This window comes from Anabas testudineus, chromosome 5, assembly GCF_900324465.2.
Source record: "Anabas testudineus chromosome 5, fAnaTes1.2, whole genome shotgun sequence".
Classification (NCBI taxonomy): domain Eukaryota; kingdom Metazoa; phylum Chordata; class Actinopteri; order Anabantiformes; family Anabantidae; genus Anabas; species Anabas testudineus.
In genome coordinates, this window is record NC_046614.1 from 16,048,074 (window position 1) to 16,066,079 (window position 18,006).

At 42.7% G+C, this 18,006-nt stretch overlaps 1 protein-coding gene across 1 annotated transcript in view; it reads right to left on the reverse strand.

Moving 5' to 3' along the window:
- The window catches only part of megf6b (multiple EGF-like-domains 6b), a 47,343-nt gene that overhangs the window by 8,452 nt on the left and 20,885 nt on the right, over positions 1-18,006 (reverse strand). Inside the window, exons 5-26 of the mRNA XM_026347297.1 lie at positions 16,174-16,296; positions 10,777-10,899; positions 8,452-8,577; positions 7,851-7,973; positions 7,322-7,444; positions 7,076-7,213; positions 6,650-6,772; positions 6,349-6,471; positions 5,785-5,955; positions 4,650-4,781; positions 4,424-4,552; positions 4,173-4,301; positions 3,483-3,617; positions 3,211-3,345; positions 3,005-3,130; positions 2,781-2,912; positions 2,279-2,407; positions 2,063-2,194; positions 1,481-1,609; positions 1,259-1,387; positions 841-969; positions 614-742 (exon numbers count right to left, since the gene is read on the reverse strand). Of these exons, the coding sequence (XP_026203082.1) occupies positions 614-742; positions 841-969; positions 1,259-1,387; positions 1,481-1,609; positions 2,063-2,194; positions 2,279-2,407; positions 2,781-2,912; positions 3,005-3,130; positions 3,211-3,345; positions 3,483-3,617; positions 4,173-4,301; positions 4,424-4,552; positions 4,650-4,781; positions 5,785-5,955; positions 6,349-6,471; positions 6,650-6,772; positions 7,076-7,213; positions 7,322-7,444; positions 7,851-7,973; positions 8,452-8,577; positions 10,777-10,899; positions 16,174-16,296 (2,868 nt within the window). The remainder of the gene's footprint in view (positions 1-613; positions 743-840; positions 970-1,258; positions 1,388-1,480; positions 1,610-2,062; positions 2,195-2,278; positions 2,408-2,780; positions 2,913-3,004; positions 3,131-3,210; positions 3,346-3,482; positions 3,618-4,172; positions 4,302-4,423; positions 4,553-4,649; positions 4,782-5,784; positions 5,956-6,348; positions 6,472-6,649; positions 6,773-7,075; positions 7,214-7,321; positions 7,445-7,850; positions 7,974-8,451; positions 8,578-10,776; positions 10,900-16,173; positions 16,297-18,006) is intronic.

Here is an 18,006-nt window from a genome sequence, read left to right on the forward strand (position 1 = left end):
CCAGCTCCGTTTCTCACATTATTGTCACCTAAAAATTCCTAAAGCGACGCAATTTGAGAAAGAAATATTTAATATTTAACCGTCTTTACTCAGATGCCCAAACACTCCAATTTTACTCTCACTATACCACATGTGTATTCACAAACGATGTAAAAGGTGCTGCATAAACAGATGGAGCAGTCGTTAAAGGGAACTTGTGGTTCTTTACCATTTGGGTCTTAGTTAGGTTCGTTTTGGTAACAATGTGTACAACAACAGTCAGATATTTAAGTGACTGGAGTTCAGATTGGTTCAACTTTGACAAACTTTATGATGGGATATTACCATCATTTCAGCTGTGTTCACATTTGGCTTTACCTCTAAATAAACAGATCTAAACTGGCTGTGAACAACCTGCCTGATCGCCTCCTCTCCTCCTCTCGCCAGTTGGCCTTTGCCATAGCGACGTTGGTGTTCTCACATCAGAGTAGCATGTTATTATAAAACAACGGCCAGAAGAATAAAAATGGGACCCAAGTTGTAATAAATCTGAATTTTCCCTTCACGTGGTCCATCTGTTGGTGGTTTTGTGGTAAGCCTATGGAGACTCTTACTCACCATCCCTGAGTCTTACCCAGTTCACAGGCTGTGCCCGTCCACCCACTGGCACACGTACACGTTCCACTGGTCTTGTTGCAGGTGGCTCCGTTCTGGCACAAGCAGCGCTGCTGACAGTCTGCTCCATAAAACCCTGCAGGACACTCTGGGGAAAAGAAAACCACACATCAAAAAGCGTCCTGTGACCCCCTATTTACCTGTCGTATAGATGATCCCTGTGCTCTGTGATGTGTGTAAACTTACCTTCTGTGCACTTGGGTCCGGTCCAGCCCGGAGCGCAGACGCACTGCCCACTGGCCGGGTGGCAGATGCCATTGTTACGGCAGCCACAGGTTTGGTTACATCCTTCCCCATAGAAACCAGGCGGGCACGCTGCCAGGAGAGGATTAAACTAAATCATTACCTCTTCATGAACTCTGCTGATCAAAAGTGGAAATTCCAAGGGGCGGTAAGTGATACAGGCAGAAGCATGGGGAACATCCAACTGGGGCTTTCCCATGTGCGACTGCGCCGGGTTTTCCCAAATGAAACCGAGCATGTGTTTGTTCCACTTCACACAGAAGACCCCAAATACAAACTACCTGAGCTCTGATTCTGCATGTTTGTTACAACTCTAGAGTGATTTGGTATCTTAACTCTTCGAGGTGCAGCCGTCACTCACTCTGGTTGCAGAACGGACCGATCCACCCAGCAGGACAGGAGCAAACCCCGGTGACGTGGTCACAGCTCCCACCGTTCAGACACAAACACCTCTGCTGACAGTCGAGCCCAAAGAAACCCTGAGGACATGCTGAAACACACGAGTGTAAAAACAGCTTATATTTAAAAACAGATGCATATTCCTTAAATTAATTTCCATCAGAGATCATAGAGCTTCTCTTACGCTTTTCACAGAAGGTTCCCGTCCATCCCACCCGGCAGGTACAAGCTCCACTCACATGGTCGCACAACGCCTTGTTTTCACACTGACACCGATGGCGACAACCGAGACCAAACATACCTGCTGGGCACCCTGAGGGAACATCACACACATTATTTAGGAGAACACTGACATGTCCTGTCTGTTTCAGTTCAGATTTTAATTCTTTATATTACTGACACCTGCTGGTAGTATCAAGAATTACACATTAAAGAATCTGTGGGAGATAAACTACTGAGCCAATTTTCACTGGCACATATTTTAATTTTTTTCCTACAAAGAAAATTTTTAAAGATTCTACGACTACATACATTAACTTGAACACTTTGCTCCTGATAACATTTTTAATCTTAATGTGTAGAAGTGCTGTCACAGGCCCATATGAACCAAACCTCAATCAGCAGCCTGGCAGCAGAGCAAAGACGAGCTTTGTTCAGTCAGTAAAGGCCAATGACAGGAGTCAGGTCTGTCAAGTTCCCCATCCTGTCACTAGCTGAGACAGTGCACATCCCCAAATTGCTTTAAGCAGGAAAAACAGCAACATACTCTGGTGGCAGAGTGTCCCAGTGTAACCAGCCTCACAGTTGCACTGGCCCGTCACAGCGTCACAGCTTCCGTCTCCATTTCTACAGTCACAGGTTTCTCCACAGTCCACTCCCCAGTGTCCGGCATCACATGCTGCAACATAAACATCCCATCAGAGTCTCAGAGTGAGCAAGGACACATCTGACAGATAGAAGATCAGTTTTCTTCTGCTGTTACCTTTTCTGCAGTTGAGTCCAGTCCAGCCAGGAGCGCAGGTACACCGCCCACTCACCGAGTCACAGCGAGCATTGTTCTCACAAACACACTTCATCTGGCACCCTTGACCGAATCGTCCAGTCGGGCATGCTGCACAAAGAAAAGATGATTTAAAACATCAGGACTAATCTACTGTACCAGAAAAAACTCCACATGACTGCACAAAAAGCACAGCAAGTTCCCATGACAGTTTCTGTGCCGTGATTCAGCTGTCAAGTCAGTCTTTAGCAGCCAGTTGGCCGGCAATGAATGATATTTGTGCTTCTCTGTGAAAATATTTCCGAGGTGGTTTTCAGACTGCTGAAGGATTTCAGCTAATGATCCTGGAGGAAAAACTGCTCCTCTGCCTTCTAGCTTATTGGTTTATATTGTGTCCAAACTTCACCGCTGCATCTTTAAATATTCCACAGTGCTGCTTGTTGCCATGGAGACTTTCCCAAAAATGCACACTGCAGATACTCACAGTTTTGGCAGAGTCTTCCCGTGAATCCTGGAGGACAGTTGCATGACCCGTTATGTTTATCGCACACGCCGCCATTCTCACAAGCAGGACAGGTTTCTGTGCAGCCTGGACCCCAGAAGCCCTCCAGACACACTGAGAAAGAATGATGAGAAGTATTTTTTTATCACCTTGTAAAATCTGTGTCGTTATTTTCATTAAGCTGTTAAAAGCGTATTTGCACTCACAGTCCTCACAGTGTTTTCCCGATGTCCCCGCTGGACATTTGCATTGTCCTGACACTTTGTCACATGGAGCACCGGTGCAGTTGCAGGGACGGACGCAGCCTGTTCCAAACACTCCCTCTGGACACTCTGATACAGGACACACAGGAGAGGTTGACTCAACACAACACAACCAAAGCAGAAGTCTTGTGCTCTCTCCGTCTACCCACCTTGGTCACAGTTCTCTCCACGACGGCCAGGAGGACACTGTCGCTGACACTCCCCAGACACATGATGGCACGACACTCCTGGGGGACACGAGCATTTCTTAACACAGCCAGATCCATAAGTGCCTGGGTGGCATTCTAGAGACAGAGGAGGACAAACACGTTAAGACGACAGTAAAAACAATCTGTGTACCATATTTATAAAATTTGTATTTTCCAATTATTATTTTGATCGCGACCTTCTGATGATCACAGCATTCGGACAGTGGACTCACCTTCCTTGCAGGTGTTGCCCTGGTAACCAGGTTTACAGACACAGGTGCCATGGCGACGGTGACACTCCAGCGTGTTGTGCTGGACACACGGACACTCCTGAGAGCATCCGGGTCCAAAGGTCCACTTAGGACAAGCTGAAGGAGAAAAGACAAATGAGAAGCGTTGACGTCACAGCGACAGGAGAAAAATTAGATGATGACTAAATACTGTACATACATTTACTGTGTGAACAGTAGTACAAGTAAATTAAGTATTAAATATATTATCTTGTATATTTGTACTTCGGTATTTCCTTTTCATGTTACTTTCCTCTTGTACCACACTACACAGATGGAAATACTGCATATTTATCTATTAGTTTTATCTATTTATCTACAAAACGTACTCATTCATCCTAAAATATGTATAAATACTAAATAAGTATAAATAATCTAGAGGGTTTACATGTATAAACATTATCCTTTATTGAGAACGACTTGTTTTCATTCTTTCAATACAATCTCCTTTTATTCTCTTATTACGTAATACTGTTGCAATAGTTTTACTTTACTTGTGATGGATTGTTTAGGAAAATAATCTGAATCTGATTAAAGGCATGTTAGCAGAATGTATATTGACAGATGTTAATCCTTTTTAATGTGTTTTACTTAAGGATGAGAGTTTAGTTGTATTGGGAAAGTGGGATTTACGGAGGTGGCAGAAGCGTCCGTAGAGTCCAGGATCACACAGACAGGCTCCGTAGGTTCTGTGGCAGCGTCCGTTGTTGGCACAGTTACACCTCTTATTGCACTGTTTTCCATAGAAGCCCTTTGGACAGCCTGCACAGAGGAAGACGATAAATACACTTTAAATAAACACCTCTAAAATGCTGAGATGTTAAGGTAAGAAATCTGTTTTCATTTATAGTTAAATCTGTTTTCATTTAGAGTTAAATACTCACCATCCTGACACAGGTCTCCGCTGACTCCAGGTGGGCAGCGGCAGCTTCCTGTGACTGGATCACAGCTCGCTCCATTTTTACACTTACAGTGGAGGGAGCAGTTTTTACCAAAATATCCCTCAGGACAAGCTGTGGGAGTGGAAAATAAAATATCAATCACTGTTTAAGTCTCAGGACGGACAACTCTGAGAAACAGATACAGCAGTGACCGTAAACACGTCCTCACTCTGGTTGCAGATGACACCGGTCCACCCGTCAGGACACTCGCAGCCACTTCTCCACAGATTACACGTTCCTCCGTTAGAACAGTCGTCACATGTCAAACTGCAGTCGCTCCCAAAAGTGTCATCCAAACACACTGGGAACAACAGAGTGATCAATGAAGTGCTTTACACAAGACGAGACATCACAAGACCTAACTAAAAATGTCTTTTTACTTTCAGTACATCTATTCACGACATTTGACCCTCACAAAAATAAATTTGGTTTTAACTTTTCTTCCGATCATAAAAGCCAAAGGTTCTCTAGTCCCAGCTTCTCAAGTGTCCAGATCTGAATCTGATTTATTATTTCTTCATCACTGAAAACTGAATTTACGGGTTTTTGGACCATTAGTAAAATACAATAAGGGCTATAAAAACATTAGTTTGAGCTTTTATTCAAATCTTTCTCAGTATCCCAGAACATTTTTAGACAAAACCATTACTCAAGAAAATAATTCTCTCAAATTCTACTTTGTGAGCTTTTGTTGGGCAGGAGGGGTGAGGACTCGAAGGTCCAGCACAAAATCACACAGCTAAGAAATGAATCATGATCATTCAAAATGTTGAATATACAGTTTTCTAGATCTATCGTTGCATTTTTTTCTGGTTTTCAAGGTCGCCACACAAACAACAATCACCGCTGCACCAGTCAGTTACAGTTTAGGTCCAAGACTCCAAACTATCTGCATTTTGCCTTTACAAACAAAAGTCTCCTGAACTGTAGAAATAAGAGCAGTGATGGGATCAACACATGGTTCACTTGAACGTACAGTGTTTGAGGTTTGGAGTCCACTTTAAAATTTTAGGTGAAGTGAAATTAAATGTTGTCAATGAGTCCTTTGACGTCCTGCTTCAAATCTCGACCACGTTCATTTAAAAGAGCCTCAGCATTCTTGCCAAAGGAGCTGTGGTGTAACAGTACGACCACCAGTCTGTCAGCATGCAGCACAGTAATTAACCCTCAGCATGAGGTCTGTTCCACATGCTGCAGTAAATGAGTGCCAGACACATTTACCTCCCAGGAGCCACACTCAGATAATCAGATGCAGTTTCCTGTTAACAATAACGAGTGGTTAATGGTTAAAAAGGCAAACTCACCGAACTTCTCTGCCAGGTTACTCTCTGCCCTCAGTTCCCCTTCATCATCTTCATAATCTTCATAGCGCTCCAAGGGTTGGCTGTAGTCCTGCAGCAAGGTGAGCTTGGGGCGAACAAGAGGCAGCTCGACGGACGCTCCGCTGGACAGAGCCTCGATCGCATCTTCAAGTGCTGCAGGGAGACAGAAGTTAAGGAAGTGAATTACACAGACTGCAAAACTAGACATCTGATGATGTTCTGTAGCTTTGTTTCCTAAAATCTCTCCTGTGTAACTTATATTTAATCAGACACTGAGCTCTTATGAAACAGTTTGTAGGATCACACAAGAGCTGCTGCTCTTCAAATACAAATGTGGTGAAAGTGATGAAGTTGACATTAAAAACATCTTTCACTGTTTGATCTGAACAGTTCTTTCATTCTATAGTTCCCCCTCTTATAAACTGCATTTCTTGGTGAGATGTTTTCTGCAGTGTGACAGCAGGAGTTTGCCAGGTTTCCTTTGGCACGTGTCTCTGGTGCGATTCCCGCTCGCCCACTCTCTTTTCCCAGATCGCCGATACTTACGGATACAGGATAGCCGGTCTTCGTCCAGACGGAAACCCCGGCGGCAGAAACACTGAAAGGAACCCGCACTGTTCTGGCACGTGTGATCACAACCGCCGTTAGCAGCCAGACACTCGTCTACATCTAAACAACACAGACACAGAGAGGGAAGCCAAAGCTCTTCAGCTGGATGGTGCTGGTGCTGCACGTTAAACCAAAACAAAGGCAATACTGTGTGTGCACTGTGATGACATTTTCAAACTGGAACTCCCTCACATTGTCACACAGTGCCATCCACTTTTGGACTCAAAGTTAAACGTACCATCACAGCTACACCCGTCTGGGTCGAGTCTGTATCCTGCTGAGCAGTAGCACTCATAACCCCCGGGGTAGTTGGTGCAGTCCTGCTCACAGCAGGAGCTCTGCTCCCCACACTCATCAATGTCTGTCGAACACAACCAGCAGGAAGACAAACAATATGAAGAGTCTCTCTCTCTCTCTCTCTCTATATATATATATATATCCATCCTTTTTTTTATTAGCTTAAGTGTAAGTGATCATTTAAACTACATTTACATATCTAAAGCTACAGTACACTGTGAGGAAAGTGTGTTACATGATCCATTAATGTGCCATCAGTGTGACTGGAAAATGTCATTTCAATATCAATCATCCTTACATCACTCTAAGACATCCCAAAGTATTACATCAGTACTTATATCTTGTTAGGAGCACTGCAGTTTCTTACCGACACAAGTTTTAAGGTCATCGTCTAGTCTGTAACCATGGTTACACGAGCAGACGGGCCCGCCGGTCGAGTGCTCACAGTGGTGCGAACAGCCACCGTTGTTGTTCTCGCAGCTGTTCACAATCTCCATCTCAATTCCTGCCACAAGTTCAGAGTGAGATCAGACTGCGTTAGATAAAAATGTCCAATGAAACCTAAATATATGCATCCAATAATATTAAGATACTGTTAGAAGCTTTCACGGACTGTAGCACTGTTTTCCATCAGACCCCAGCTCGTAGGCCGCGTTACAAACACAGGCGTAAGAGCCCAGAGTGTTGTGGCAGCCGTGAGCACAGTTGGCTTCTTCTGTCTCGCACTCGTCGATATCTGTGGAAAAATGGGTTAAAAAAACAAAAAAAAAAAACAAAAGATGAATTTTAAGTAGAACTGCATCTGGTCAGGGTTCATGTACATTCGCCACCGCTGCACATGTGCTTCTCATAAATCGAATATCTGCACTTGAAGCTCATCTTTCACACACTGTTAACCGAGTGCTCACTGATACTTAAAATGGAAACACTCAGTCCGATACTGGTTCACTTTACACATTCACAATTTTTCAATTTGTATTTCTGACATTTTGACTCTTATTCTTTCCATTTCATTAACAGGACCATTGACAGCTGTCCTGGAGCTTTTACTGGTGTTTCACAATCTTCATTAGCAGCCGACATAGAAATTTACAGTATAACTCCCAGACAACAATTACTATTAGTGTAACTGGTGAAACTACCTTCACAAGTTTTCCCGTCTTCAGCCAGGATGTACCCGACTTTACAGTCACAGTGAGCCTTCCCACCATCAGCCCGACACTCGTGCACACAGCCTCCATTCTGATCTGCACAGGGGTTCTGCACTGTAACACAAGAGTCACACTTATACATAAATCCACACTGTATCAGCCAAATAGGGAATGCTTTTGGAATAGTGATGAAGAAAACAGTGTAAGCATACTGTTCTACATCTTAATGCAGAGCATATGACAAGCTTGGTCAAGGTGGGGGTGCAGGGTGGATTTAGGTGGGGGGGTTGGTGGGAAATCGAAGAGATTAAAAGAAAGACCAGAATACTAATTGGAGGAAGGGAAGAAAAAAAAAAACAGCCCAATTTAGTGTCATCCTGTGAATGACGGTTAATCCTGCTGCAGCACAATCATCCTGTCAGACAGTTATAATTGGCAGCAGATGGAGGCATATGTCTGTAATGTCATGATCAAATCACACCTTTATCATCCAAAGTACTGAGTTTTACTGGAACCCTTTTCCTCCTTCACCCACCATTTATTATTCCTTATTTCTGCCTTACCTCAAGACTTTGGAAACTGTGAAACTCACATTTACAATGCTTGCCATCCTCTGATAGCAAGTAATTTGGCTTGCAGCGACAGCGGAAATGAGCAGCAGACTGCTGGACACAGTAGTGTTCACATCCACCGTTGCTGATGGCACACGAATGGACGGCTGTAGGAGTAAAATAAGAAAACAGCACTGAGATGCAGAGACAGAAACAAATCAGGCATCTTTTCAGAAAAAGATCAGTTTCTAAATGTTAAAAGTGCAGTTTCATATTGTTCTTTCTTCCTTTTCATTTGACTGCAGTGTCACATCCACAGGAATTTTAGATTTTAGAGAGGTCGTGACCACTGTGCTGACGTTTATGGGATACCTCAGAGGACTGTTGTGTTCTGAGCCATGAGGCATCCATCATTACAAAGGGGCCAAAAATCACACAGACTTGAATAGCAGGGCCTCTGTGGCGGACAACGCACTGATGAGGCTCAATCAACCTCCTTGTCTGTTCCCTTTGCTCGTAGCAACAGATGAAACCCTGGTAGACAGCCTGGATGCCAAGTCATAGGTAAAAATAGGTACAGGCCCAACAGCAGGCCGTTCTCAGAGATGTTCTTTTTCATATTTGAACGCACGAGTCAAAATCCATCCATCACACATCCATCAAACTGCAGAGCGGGTTCCAGCTGAAACATTAGAGGCCATACACCAAGTGTGTGGGATTCATCTGACCTCTGTTGGCCGATCAAGAGCTGGATACGACGAGCACGACTGAGATTGAACTGATCTTTTTCTCCCTCTGATTGCTGATTGGCAAGTGTCGTCTTTTATCCGTGCCGACTGGTGCATAGCGGAAACATGAAAACTTCCTTTTATGTGCTTGTATGTAAAACGAATTGTCGGAACATGGAAACATGTTGTAACTCCGCTTTGTGAAGTATTAACTGACAGCTGATATGAATATGCAGCCTCACAGATAAGCTTCACCTGCGAGTCCGTCCACATGTGCACTGCGATTATTACTGCAATCAGTCATGACTGCGTGCAGCAGCTGTCACACAAGAGCCTCCTGGGGACGAGCTACAGTTTCTTCCCTATAAGACAATGAAACAACTTCTCTGTATGAAGCCAAGAAACACAATGATTTCCACTCTGAATGTTAGAACGGACACCGTTTACATTCCTAGGTGCAGAAACTAGTGCCAGTCTCTTTTTCTGATATCAGATATTTCTAAAAACGCAAAGCTAATGTGTCTGGTATGACAGAAACAACATTACAGGTACTGAGTAAACACTGCAGAGGTAAACAGTGAAGGGATATCACACAGATTTGAGGAATGGAGGCTTATTTCAGTGTTTAAATAACACAAGTGCAATTTAATGGAGGGGAAGTGTGTAATAAGAGAATCCATCAAGCTTCAGAATAATTGTGTAATTTAGCTTATAATTGTAATTACATACATGTTAAAATGCAATTAAAATGACATAATAATAGTTTTTTGCATAAACACTGTCCTTCACCCTGATATACAGAGTGTCTCCCAGAGAGCGCACGGATTCTTGCTCTCGAAATTTATGATTTTGTACCAATTAGTATTTTTCCGAGCGCTTAAAAATCACTATACAATGTAAACAGTTGTCAATTTGACTGCGAGTGGCAATAAATACTCCAGCAGTAAACAAACGGTTGTAGAGTCAACAATCTGAGTTACACAAGTTACACTGAAAATCTAAATCTGCCTCCATTAACGTTGTGTTGAACCTGAACACAGAAAATTGAATACATGAATGTAGGAATTAAAGGTGAATGTGTGTAAAGACATTGCAGATGATTGGCACCTATTATGTTTTTACTTACTGCTCAGACAAAATGTGCCATTTAAATTTTTACGTTCTGTAGAACAAATGAGTCATTGACAAAAAACCACGGAGAATAATCACTAAGGGAAATAATCATAGTCAGTATCCAAGTACAAACATCCATGTACAGTTTATTGGAGTTGTTACACTCTCAAACCTATTCACTCAAGGAAATTAAAAATTCCCTGTAGTCAATGAAGCTTTACCAGTAAATGTTATTTGAATAATCTCTCCCACAAAAGGGCTTTTTGTCAGAATGAAAACAGGACATCTATTGTGTTTATATGTGGTTTATAAAATTAAGTATCCATCAAAAAGAATGTGGTTAAACATCAATAAAATAATCCAGTGGCTCAGTCTTCACACCCGACAACAACGTGGTGCTGTGCCGTAGCTTTAAATGTGTCTTTTGTCTTATTAAAATGACAAATTATGTAAAGAGTCTAATTAGTAGTAGTGTTATGTCAGTCTGCACACTCCTTTTTATTTTTTAGATGTAAAGCTTCTTACCGAGACATGTTCGGCCATCAACATGCAGACGAGAGCCCGGATGGCATTCGCAGTAGTAGGAGCCCCTGGTGTTGATACATCTGTGCTGGCAGCCTCCATTATGGACCTGGCACTCATCAATATCTGTAGGGAAGGAGGGAGGAAAGAGAAATACAGAAGCAAGAAGGAGGAGAAAGACGGGAGAGAAATTAGTGCAATTTGTCTAAATCCTCTCATTATGAGGAAAAAATTGGTCTCGAGATTAAAGCTCAGACGGGCTGCAAAGATGGACGAGGAATTTAATGCAGGTTTTAGGATAAAGATGTACTTCAAGAAGAAAGGAGATGACGGATGAGCAGGGAAAAATGCAAAGCTGCTCTACAAACATGTGGAAACAACTACTGGACATTTAAAGCCAAATTTAAATTCCTTTAATTCTCCCCTGGGTGCAGCAAACATATGGAGACTTAAATCAGAGGATGCAAAACATACACATTCCTCTGAGCCGGGCGTTAAGATCATAAACAAATACAAGAAGGGTGTTCTTTGTCTGAGAAAGTAGTGGCGAGCAAAACATGACCGCCTTCGCTGTGTGACCGGGTTTCAAATGAAACACTTCTTATTTTAAGGGTCAAAGACCAATAAATTGTTTTCCGAGTTCCACAGCAGACCCCCTGTGAGAGCTGAGCTGATTTATGAACCCCTGCTCTGTTTGGACTTCGGCTAACAACCCGTCTGCTACCGTCACCGCTAGGAAAATGAGGACATGAAGTAGAAACATCACCTTCAGGGCAGCGACACTAAAATTAACACTGGAGCGAGGTACAGAAACGCTGCTGATTGAAACAAGTGACGTGACGCATTAGGAAGGTGAATGTGAAAGGATGTTGGCTCCCGTCTTGTGTCTGTAAAAACAGCTAACACATCATAAAAGACTATTAGTCAGTGCCAAGTCAAATGTTTGGTTGAGAAAGTGTTGCCAGTCCAAGGAGCCATTTTCAGAAAGAAATTAAATAAGTAAAAAATTAAATAAAAATCACCAAATCAGAGGAAAAAGAGCTGGTTTTAAGATATTTTGTATTGAATGCTGCCTCACTGCAGAGCAGACATTTTGACTTGTTGATACTATGTTGTAAACAAGGACTTAAAAAGTTCAGTATAAATAGAGCCCATAAATGCATCACAGTACAAAAATAATCAGACGTGCACCCTCAGTGGAAATAAATGCAGTCTCCTCTACGTGTCACCTCCCAGTCCAGATTATTTTCTGTGTCAAATTGTGCCAACTGGTTTAAACATGGCTGTACAGCTTCATGTCAGCTCTGTAATGACTCTGTCCAGGATGTAATCTGCCTTTTGTCCAGTCCAGCTGACTCCTGCCCCCTGTGATCCTTGACAAGATGAGAGGTGTAGGAAATGAATGGATGGATGGTATTTAATCTCAGACTCTTTGGTGAAACCTTAGACTCTAATTTAGTTTTTTGGTGCTGGGTAGTTAGTGTACATGGGTTTATCAGGCCTTTGTTTTACTGAAACCTGCTCCACGCTGTGTCGACAACTCGGGCAGAGGAGACACGGGTCACAGCAAAAACATCAATGGGATTAGGACTAGGTTAGAAAGACAGGTAATAATTTAAAGGGGACTAAAATGTATTTGCTTAATGGCTCCAGTAAAACCTGACCAAGACAGTTGGATTATACAACACCATTCAGCTGAAGCCATCGACTTCTAATAATATCCCACATCATCTTCAAATATAGTGTTTGGGGCAGAAACAAGCTTCTAAACTTTCCTTTCCCTTAATCTCTCTGTTGCCAAAGTTCAGTTTCACTTCATCCAGGAAAGCTGGCAGGAGCAGCTCTTTTCATTTTTCCATCCGAGCTGCACGCCGTCCTTTGGTTTGGGTTTTCATGAGATGGGTGTTGTGAAGCTGCTGTTCCTGCGTCGACTGCAGAGAGCAGCGAATCCCCTCCAGCCTCGCTTCTGCATCCAGAACACGATACCCCTCGAGCTCCGAGGCCAAAGCCTCAGCAGCCGTTTGCTTTTAGAGAAACCTGCCCACAGCCACCTACAGCAATGTTTCACCTTCATGGAAAACTATTTTGATCAGTTTCTGGTAGGCGACTTGTTTTTTTGTGTACTGAAGATAAATCACTTCTCAACCGTCTCAACTTATCTCCAAGAAGGAAAGAAAAACAGCAGCTCAGAGGGATTATCAGGGATCTGGGAGTAATAAATGTAAAACATGTTTCATCATATGCATTAATCCCCGGGTGCTGCACTCATGCCAAACATGAAAAACTATTCAGTCTTAATAATATTGACATAATCTGTAGAGAGTGTATCTTCCATTGAGCTCTGTTTGAGACGTTACAAAGCGTCTCGTGAGTCATAGTTCCATGTTTTCATGTGCTCTAATCTCTGCTGATAAAAGCAATCCTCTCTTGCTCTGATCCTGCCGCAACTTATCAGGGCAGTGCCAGGGAGCGCGTACAGCAGACACATCACCAGCACGACTGATTAACCCGTCTGGCTGATCTGTGATCTGGCTGTGGAGAGGCACCGGCTCACTACTGTTAATAACTCCTTCCTACTCAGTCCTGCTGTTACTGAAAATAAGTTCATCATTTTATTTAAATGATATGAAAAAAATGATTCACAGTAAAATAATTTACTGTAAAATTAAATGGTTAAATTCTTTTTGGCATTTAATTCATTCTTCATAATGCAGCATTAAAGCACTTCTGCCACAGCTTCATTTGCATCAAATCATCTCTTACCTGCCGCCAGGTAGCCCAGATTATAGCCATGGTATCCATGGTAACAGTGTGGCCTAAAGCAAATCCTCCTATAGTAACTGTGTGGATAGTTTGCAGCAGATGTCAGACGTGCCATCGCTTCAATTAACACCAAGAGGAAAATCCACCATCCTGATGACAAAGCCATGGCTGGAGTGTCACGTTTCACAAAATGAAACGTAAAAATGATTTTTTTATAAATGAATTTATATGCTGACAAATCTATTGCTAAACTAAAATGATCACAACATTGTTCTTAAAACTATCAACTATCGGTTATTTAAATTAATTAGCAGTTCTCCTGTTCTGAAGTAACATGCAACTACTTCTTATTCACTCTGCCTCCTGATTTTTGCGTCTCCCTCCATCTCCTTCTCCGTTTCACCCTCCCATAGACATCCTCCTCTCCCTCCTCTCTCTCCCTCCTCCTTGTCCCCTCACTCTGCTCTCACCAGGGTCCAAACTCTGCCTTATTCCAGAATAAGGTACATCCAACACCGCCTGAACCACCAATAATCAATTCTGACCTTCACCAGACACCAGTGACTGATTTATTTCCCTCAGTGATTTACTGCATTTCAGCACTGTGCTACTGCTCCACTGTCTCTTCAAAGAATATTATGTGATAAAAAGTGATGATTAATAACTGCACATCATTCCGGTGTCGGAGAACAAAGAGTGTGAACAGACTAAAGGACGTGTGGTCCACGTTTTCTTTTGACATGACATGTATTGGAAAAACCTGCCACCAGAAGGATGCCAAATTTGATAAGTGCCAGAAGTCAAATTCTGGATTTTTAATCCAAACATCTGAGAAAGGAATGAGCCTTGCAGTCAAATCGTCCATTCAGCAGCTAAGAACAGGGCTCTCTCATCTGTTGCCAACACATCCACACCAACGCGGCAGCAGGACCATGACAGCACAAAGCATGTTCATGTCAACACGACTTTACTCAGTTGGACACAAATGACCCATGCAGCAGGCAGCGACTGAGAGCTTCACCTTAATGGGTTTTAATGCTACCTTAACACTTTTGTATCATACACCTGTGTCATTATGTCAGGCCACAACCATCTGAGATGTACTCAAGCTCAGACAGACCAGCAGAAACTGATACTGATCTTTTTTTGTAAACCACACACACACACACACACACTGACACCGACACATTCACAACTCTGCACACATTGCACATAAAAAGCATATTTGTGCAGGAATCAGAATCATGCAGACAATGGTGCCAGCCAGGTGAGGACGAAAGGCAACCTGCTCAAGCATGGAAGACAGATGATAGGCTCCGAGCCATCACTGTCCAATAACTTGTCAGAGTACAAAAGTCTGAATAAAATACCAGAAAAATCCAGAAAGAGCAGTATTTTTTCCTTATAAAAACCTTTACACGAAGGTTTAACAAGAGTATCTAGTATCTGTTGATTTTGGAAAACCATCCTCTATCCTCATCCTATTAGGTGGTAAGCACTGGCAGAGCGTGAGTCTCACCTTCACGGTCGTGCTGGTCTATAGCTGTGAAGTTAATTTAGCGTAAATGGTGACGCTGCTAAACTGCACTCAGCATGACAGCAGTCAACTCCGGCCTTTTGTACGCTGAAAAGTACCATTTGTATCAACACAACCAAAGAAATAAATGCATAAATTTAAAGGAATTTGACCAGCAGCCTAAATGTAGGGAACTTTTTTTTTTGTGTTTGCACTGAACAAAAGACGTATTTGTTCACTTCTTGTCAATGCCAGGGGCATCAGCATATTAACATCCTACAGCAGATGTCTTCCATTGAAAAAACATTGCATGTTGCCAAGGACAGGAATCCCCAAAGTATTACTGTGGTCGTGTATGATCCAAGTCCCCAGAATCCTTTACTCTTAGCAGCGAACTGAATGGATGTTGTCTCTCATCCAGAGTCATCTGGGCTTCGGCCCATGATGAAGAAGGAAGGCTGATCACTTTCTGCAGACGCAGCATTAACAAAAAAATCCACAGCATCCATCCAGTTTCTTTAACCTCTGCTAATACCCCTCTACCATTTACAGTCAATTAGGTCATTAATGCTGCAGATTGGCGTCTTCCTGCAACACACACCGGTGGTGGTGGGCAGATTGCTATGAAAGCCAGCTATGCCCAAAGTTCGCTTTAACTATCCTAATAAGCGTGACCTGGATCAGATCTCTTACTGGTTCCTGCAGCAGACAGCCAAACAACAGAGCTCTCCAGTGTCTCTGCTCTCTGCTTGGCTGCAGTGTTCAGGAATCAGTAATCTGATTAAACTAACCACTCGCAAAGACTCCTTAATCAGAAACATCAAACTACCGTATGATGGCTGCAAAAAGAAATCTCATGGGAAAATGGTCTGAAGAAGTTCAGCTACGGTGAATCAGAGATGACAAAGCTTCAACAGAGACCGATTCCACAGAGAGCCTGGCTCACAATATCATCAATAGTGTATAAAATAAAAAAAATATATGGTTCAAATGATCAGGGATGTTTCAGTGTTCGTAACACACAGGTAACATATCAGATTGTCCAACTTTTAAACCTCCCGGTTATTTGATTACACAAATTTTACGAGTAGACTTAACCACGTACAACAGAGAGTTCTCACCTTGACATGTTTTCCCGTCTTCATTCAGTTTCTGTCCAGGAGGACATCTACAGTAGAAACTTCCAATGGTGTTACAGCACAGAGCCTCACAGCCTCCGTTGGTTTCCTCACACTCATTCACATCTGATGGGGAAACAAGGGAAAAGTTAATTATACCATCATTACCACCAAAGTTTAAAACTATAAAGAGCTACTTACACTTGCAATAAAACAGTGAAACAAGTTTAAACATTTAGTGTTTTGACTGAAAAAGCACTTTGAGCAGCAAAGATTAAGAAAGAAAAAAGTGTCTCCATTTGAGGTTGAAGCTTTCTGTGAAAACATTTGGATCCATCTTTTAAGACTGTTTAGTGCTCATGCTCTGAGGAAATGTGTCCACCGACTACATTCTTAAATGTGTCTCCTTAAAACTCTGAGGAAAATAAAACAGGAATCTAACTTGTGAATGTCTTTCAACGTGAACCAGGTCTTGCATGTGTCAGTCATGCAGAAACTCTCCAACACTTTGACAGGAAGTCACAGTTTTTTCCTCCCCCCATTTTATTTTCATCAGCTACATAAGCTGCCAACGCTGTCAACAACAAAACCTGATAACATCTTTCACTCCAGTTTCCAGACTACACATAATGACCCTGGTCAGGTCCAGGTGGTGACAGTTCAGCGTATAAAAATCATCTGAGCTGCAGAGACTCTGCGTAATGACTGAAGATTAAAATGGAGAACGAAGGGAATAATGTGTCGTTCAGTTTGACACCACGGCTTCAAGGCGCAGATGCACATTGCACGCATTAACATTAAATTTCATTCATATGAGGGTCTGTCTGGGGAGATTATGCTCACCGTTTAGTTTTACACTTAATGACATCGGGCCGTTTTATTTGCCGCGCCAGCAGAAGGAATGCTGGACTAAAAACTAAAAAGCCATGACGAAAACCAGGAGAGCGCGTTCACTTGGCACTAACCAGCTTGTAAACGGCCTCCATGTCTGTGAAAAGAATAGTTACTGTACAGAGGGAGGAGCTTCAGTAAATGTTGGTAGACTGCTGTGCCAGCGTTTAACCAGCTAATTAAACCAGCTCCCTCTCAGTTTACAACATATGGAAATGTTCACACCACAAACGCTGCCCTCTTTCCATCGCCAAGTGTTTAAATGATGTCATAAAAACCTTCCTAAACAAAATGCAGTCAAATGTCACCTTTACCATCGACAGGGAATTTGTATGTCGATATTTTATTTATCCATTACCCCCGTTCTTTGTAGCAGAACTAAAACTGCAGCTAATAATCAAATTTGGATGTTCACCACTTTATATTTAGACACTGCATCACCACAGCTGGATTTAATGAGTCTGGGTCCTGGGGTGAGAGACAGAGCGTGGCTTTTAACACGGTTCATTTCACTTCCAAATTAAGCACTGTAATAAACCTGGATCTACACATCCACACTAAAGTGCACAGATGACGGTCACTGAGCAGAATATTAGCAGAACAGGAAAAAAGAAACCGAGGGCTCCTGCAGTGGGATTTAAAAGCCAGACTGTTTGTGTTGAGTCACCTCCACCACCTGAGGCCACACACCTGTGGCAGCTCGAGCAGGAGTTTGCCCAGGGTCAGTGTCACGCTCATCATTCTCAGAGTTTCTGCACAGTGAGCAAGCAGGAATGTTGAACTGCCACAGGTCAGGAGGGGAATACACGACACAGAGGAGAAGACCGAATGTCTACGCGTGATCAATAATGATGTAGAAGGATTTTTTGCACAGTGCACATGAAACAGTGGAGTGAGTCACACTTAGAGGGCAGCAGACATGCAGAGGTCAGTCTTTAAATTGTA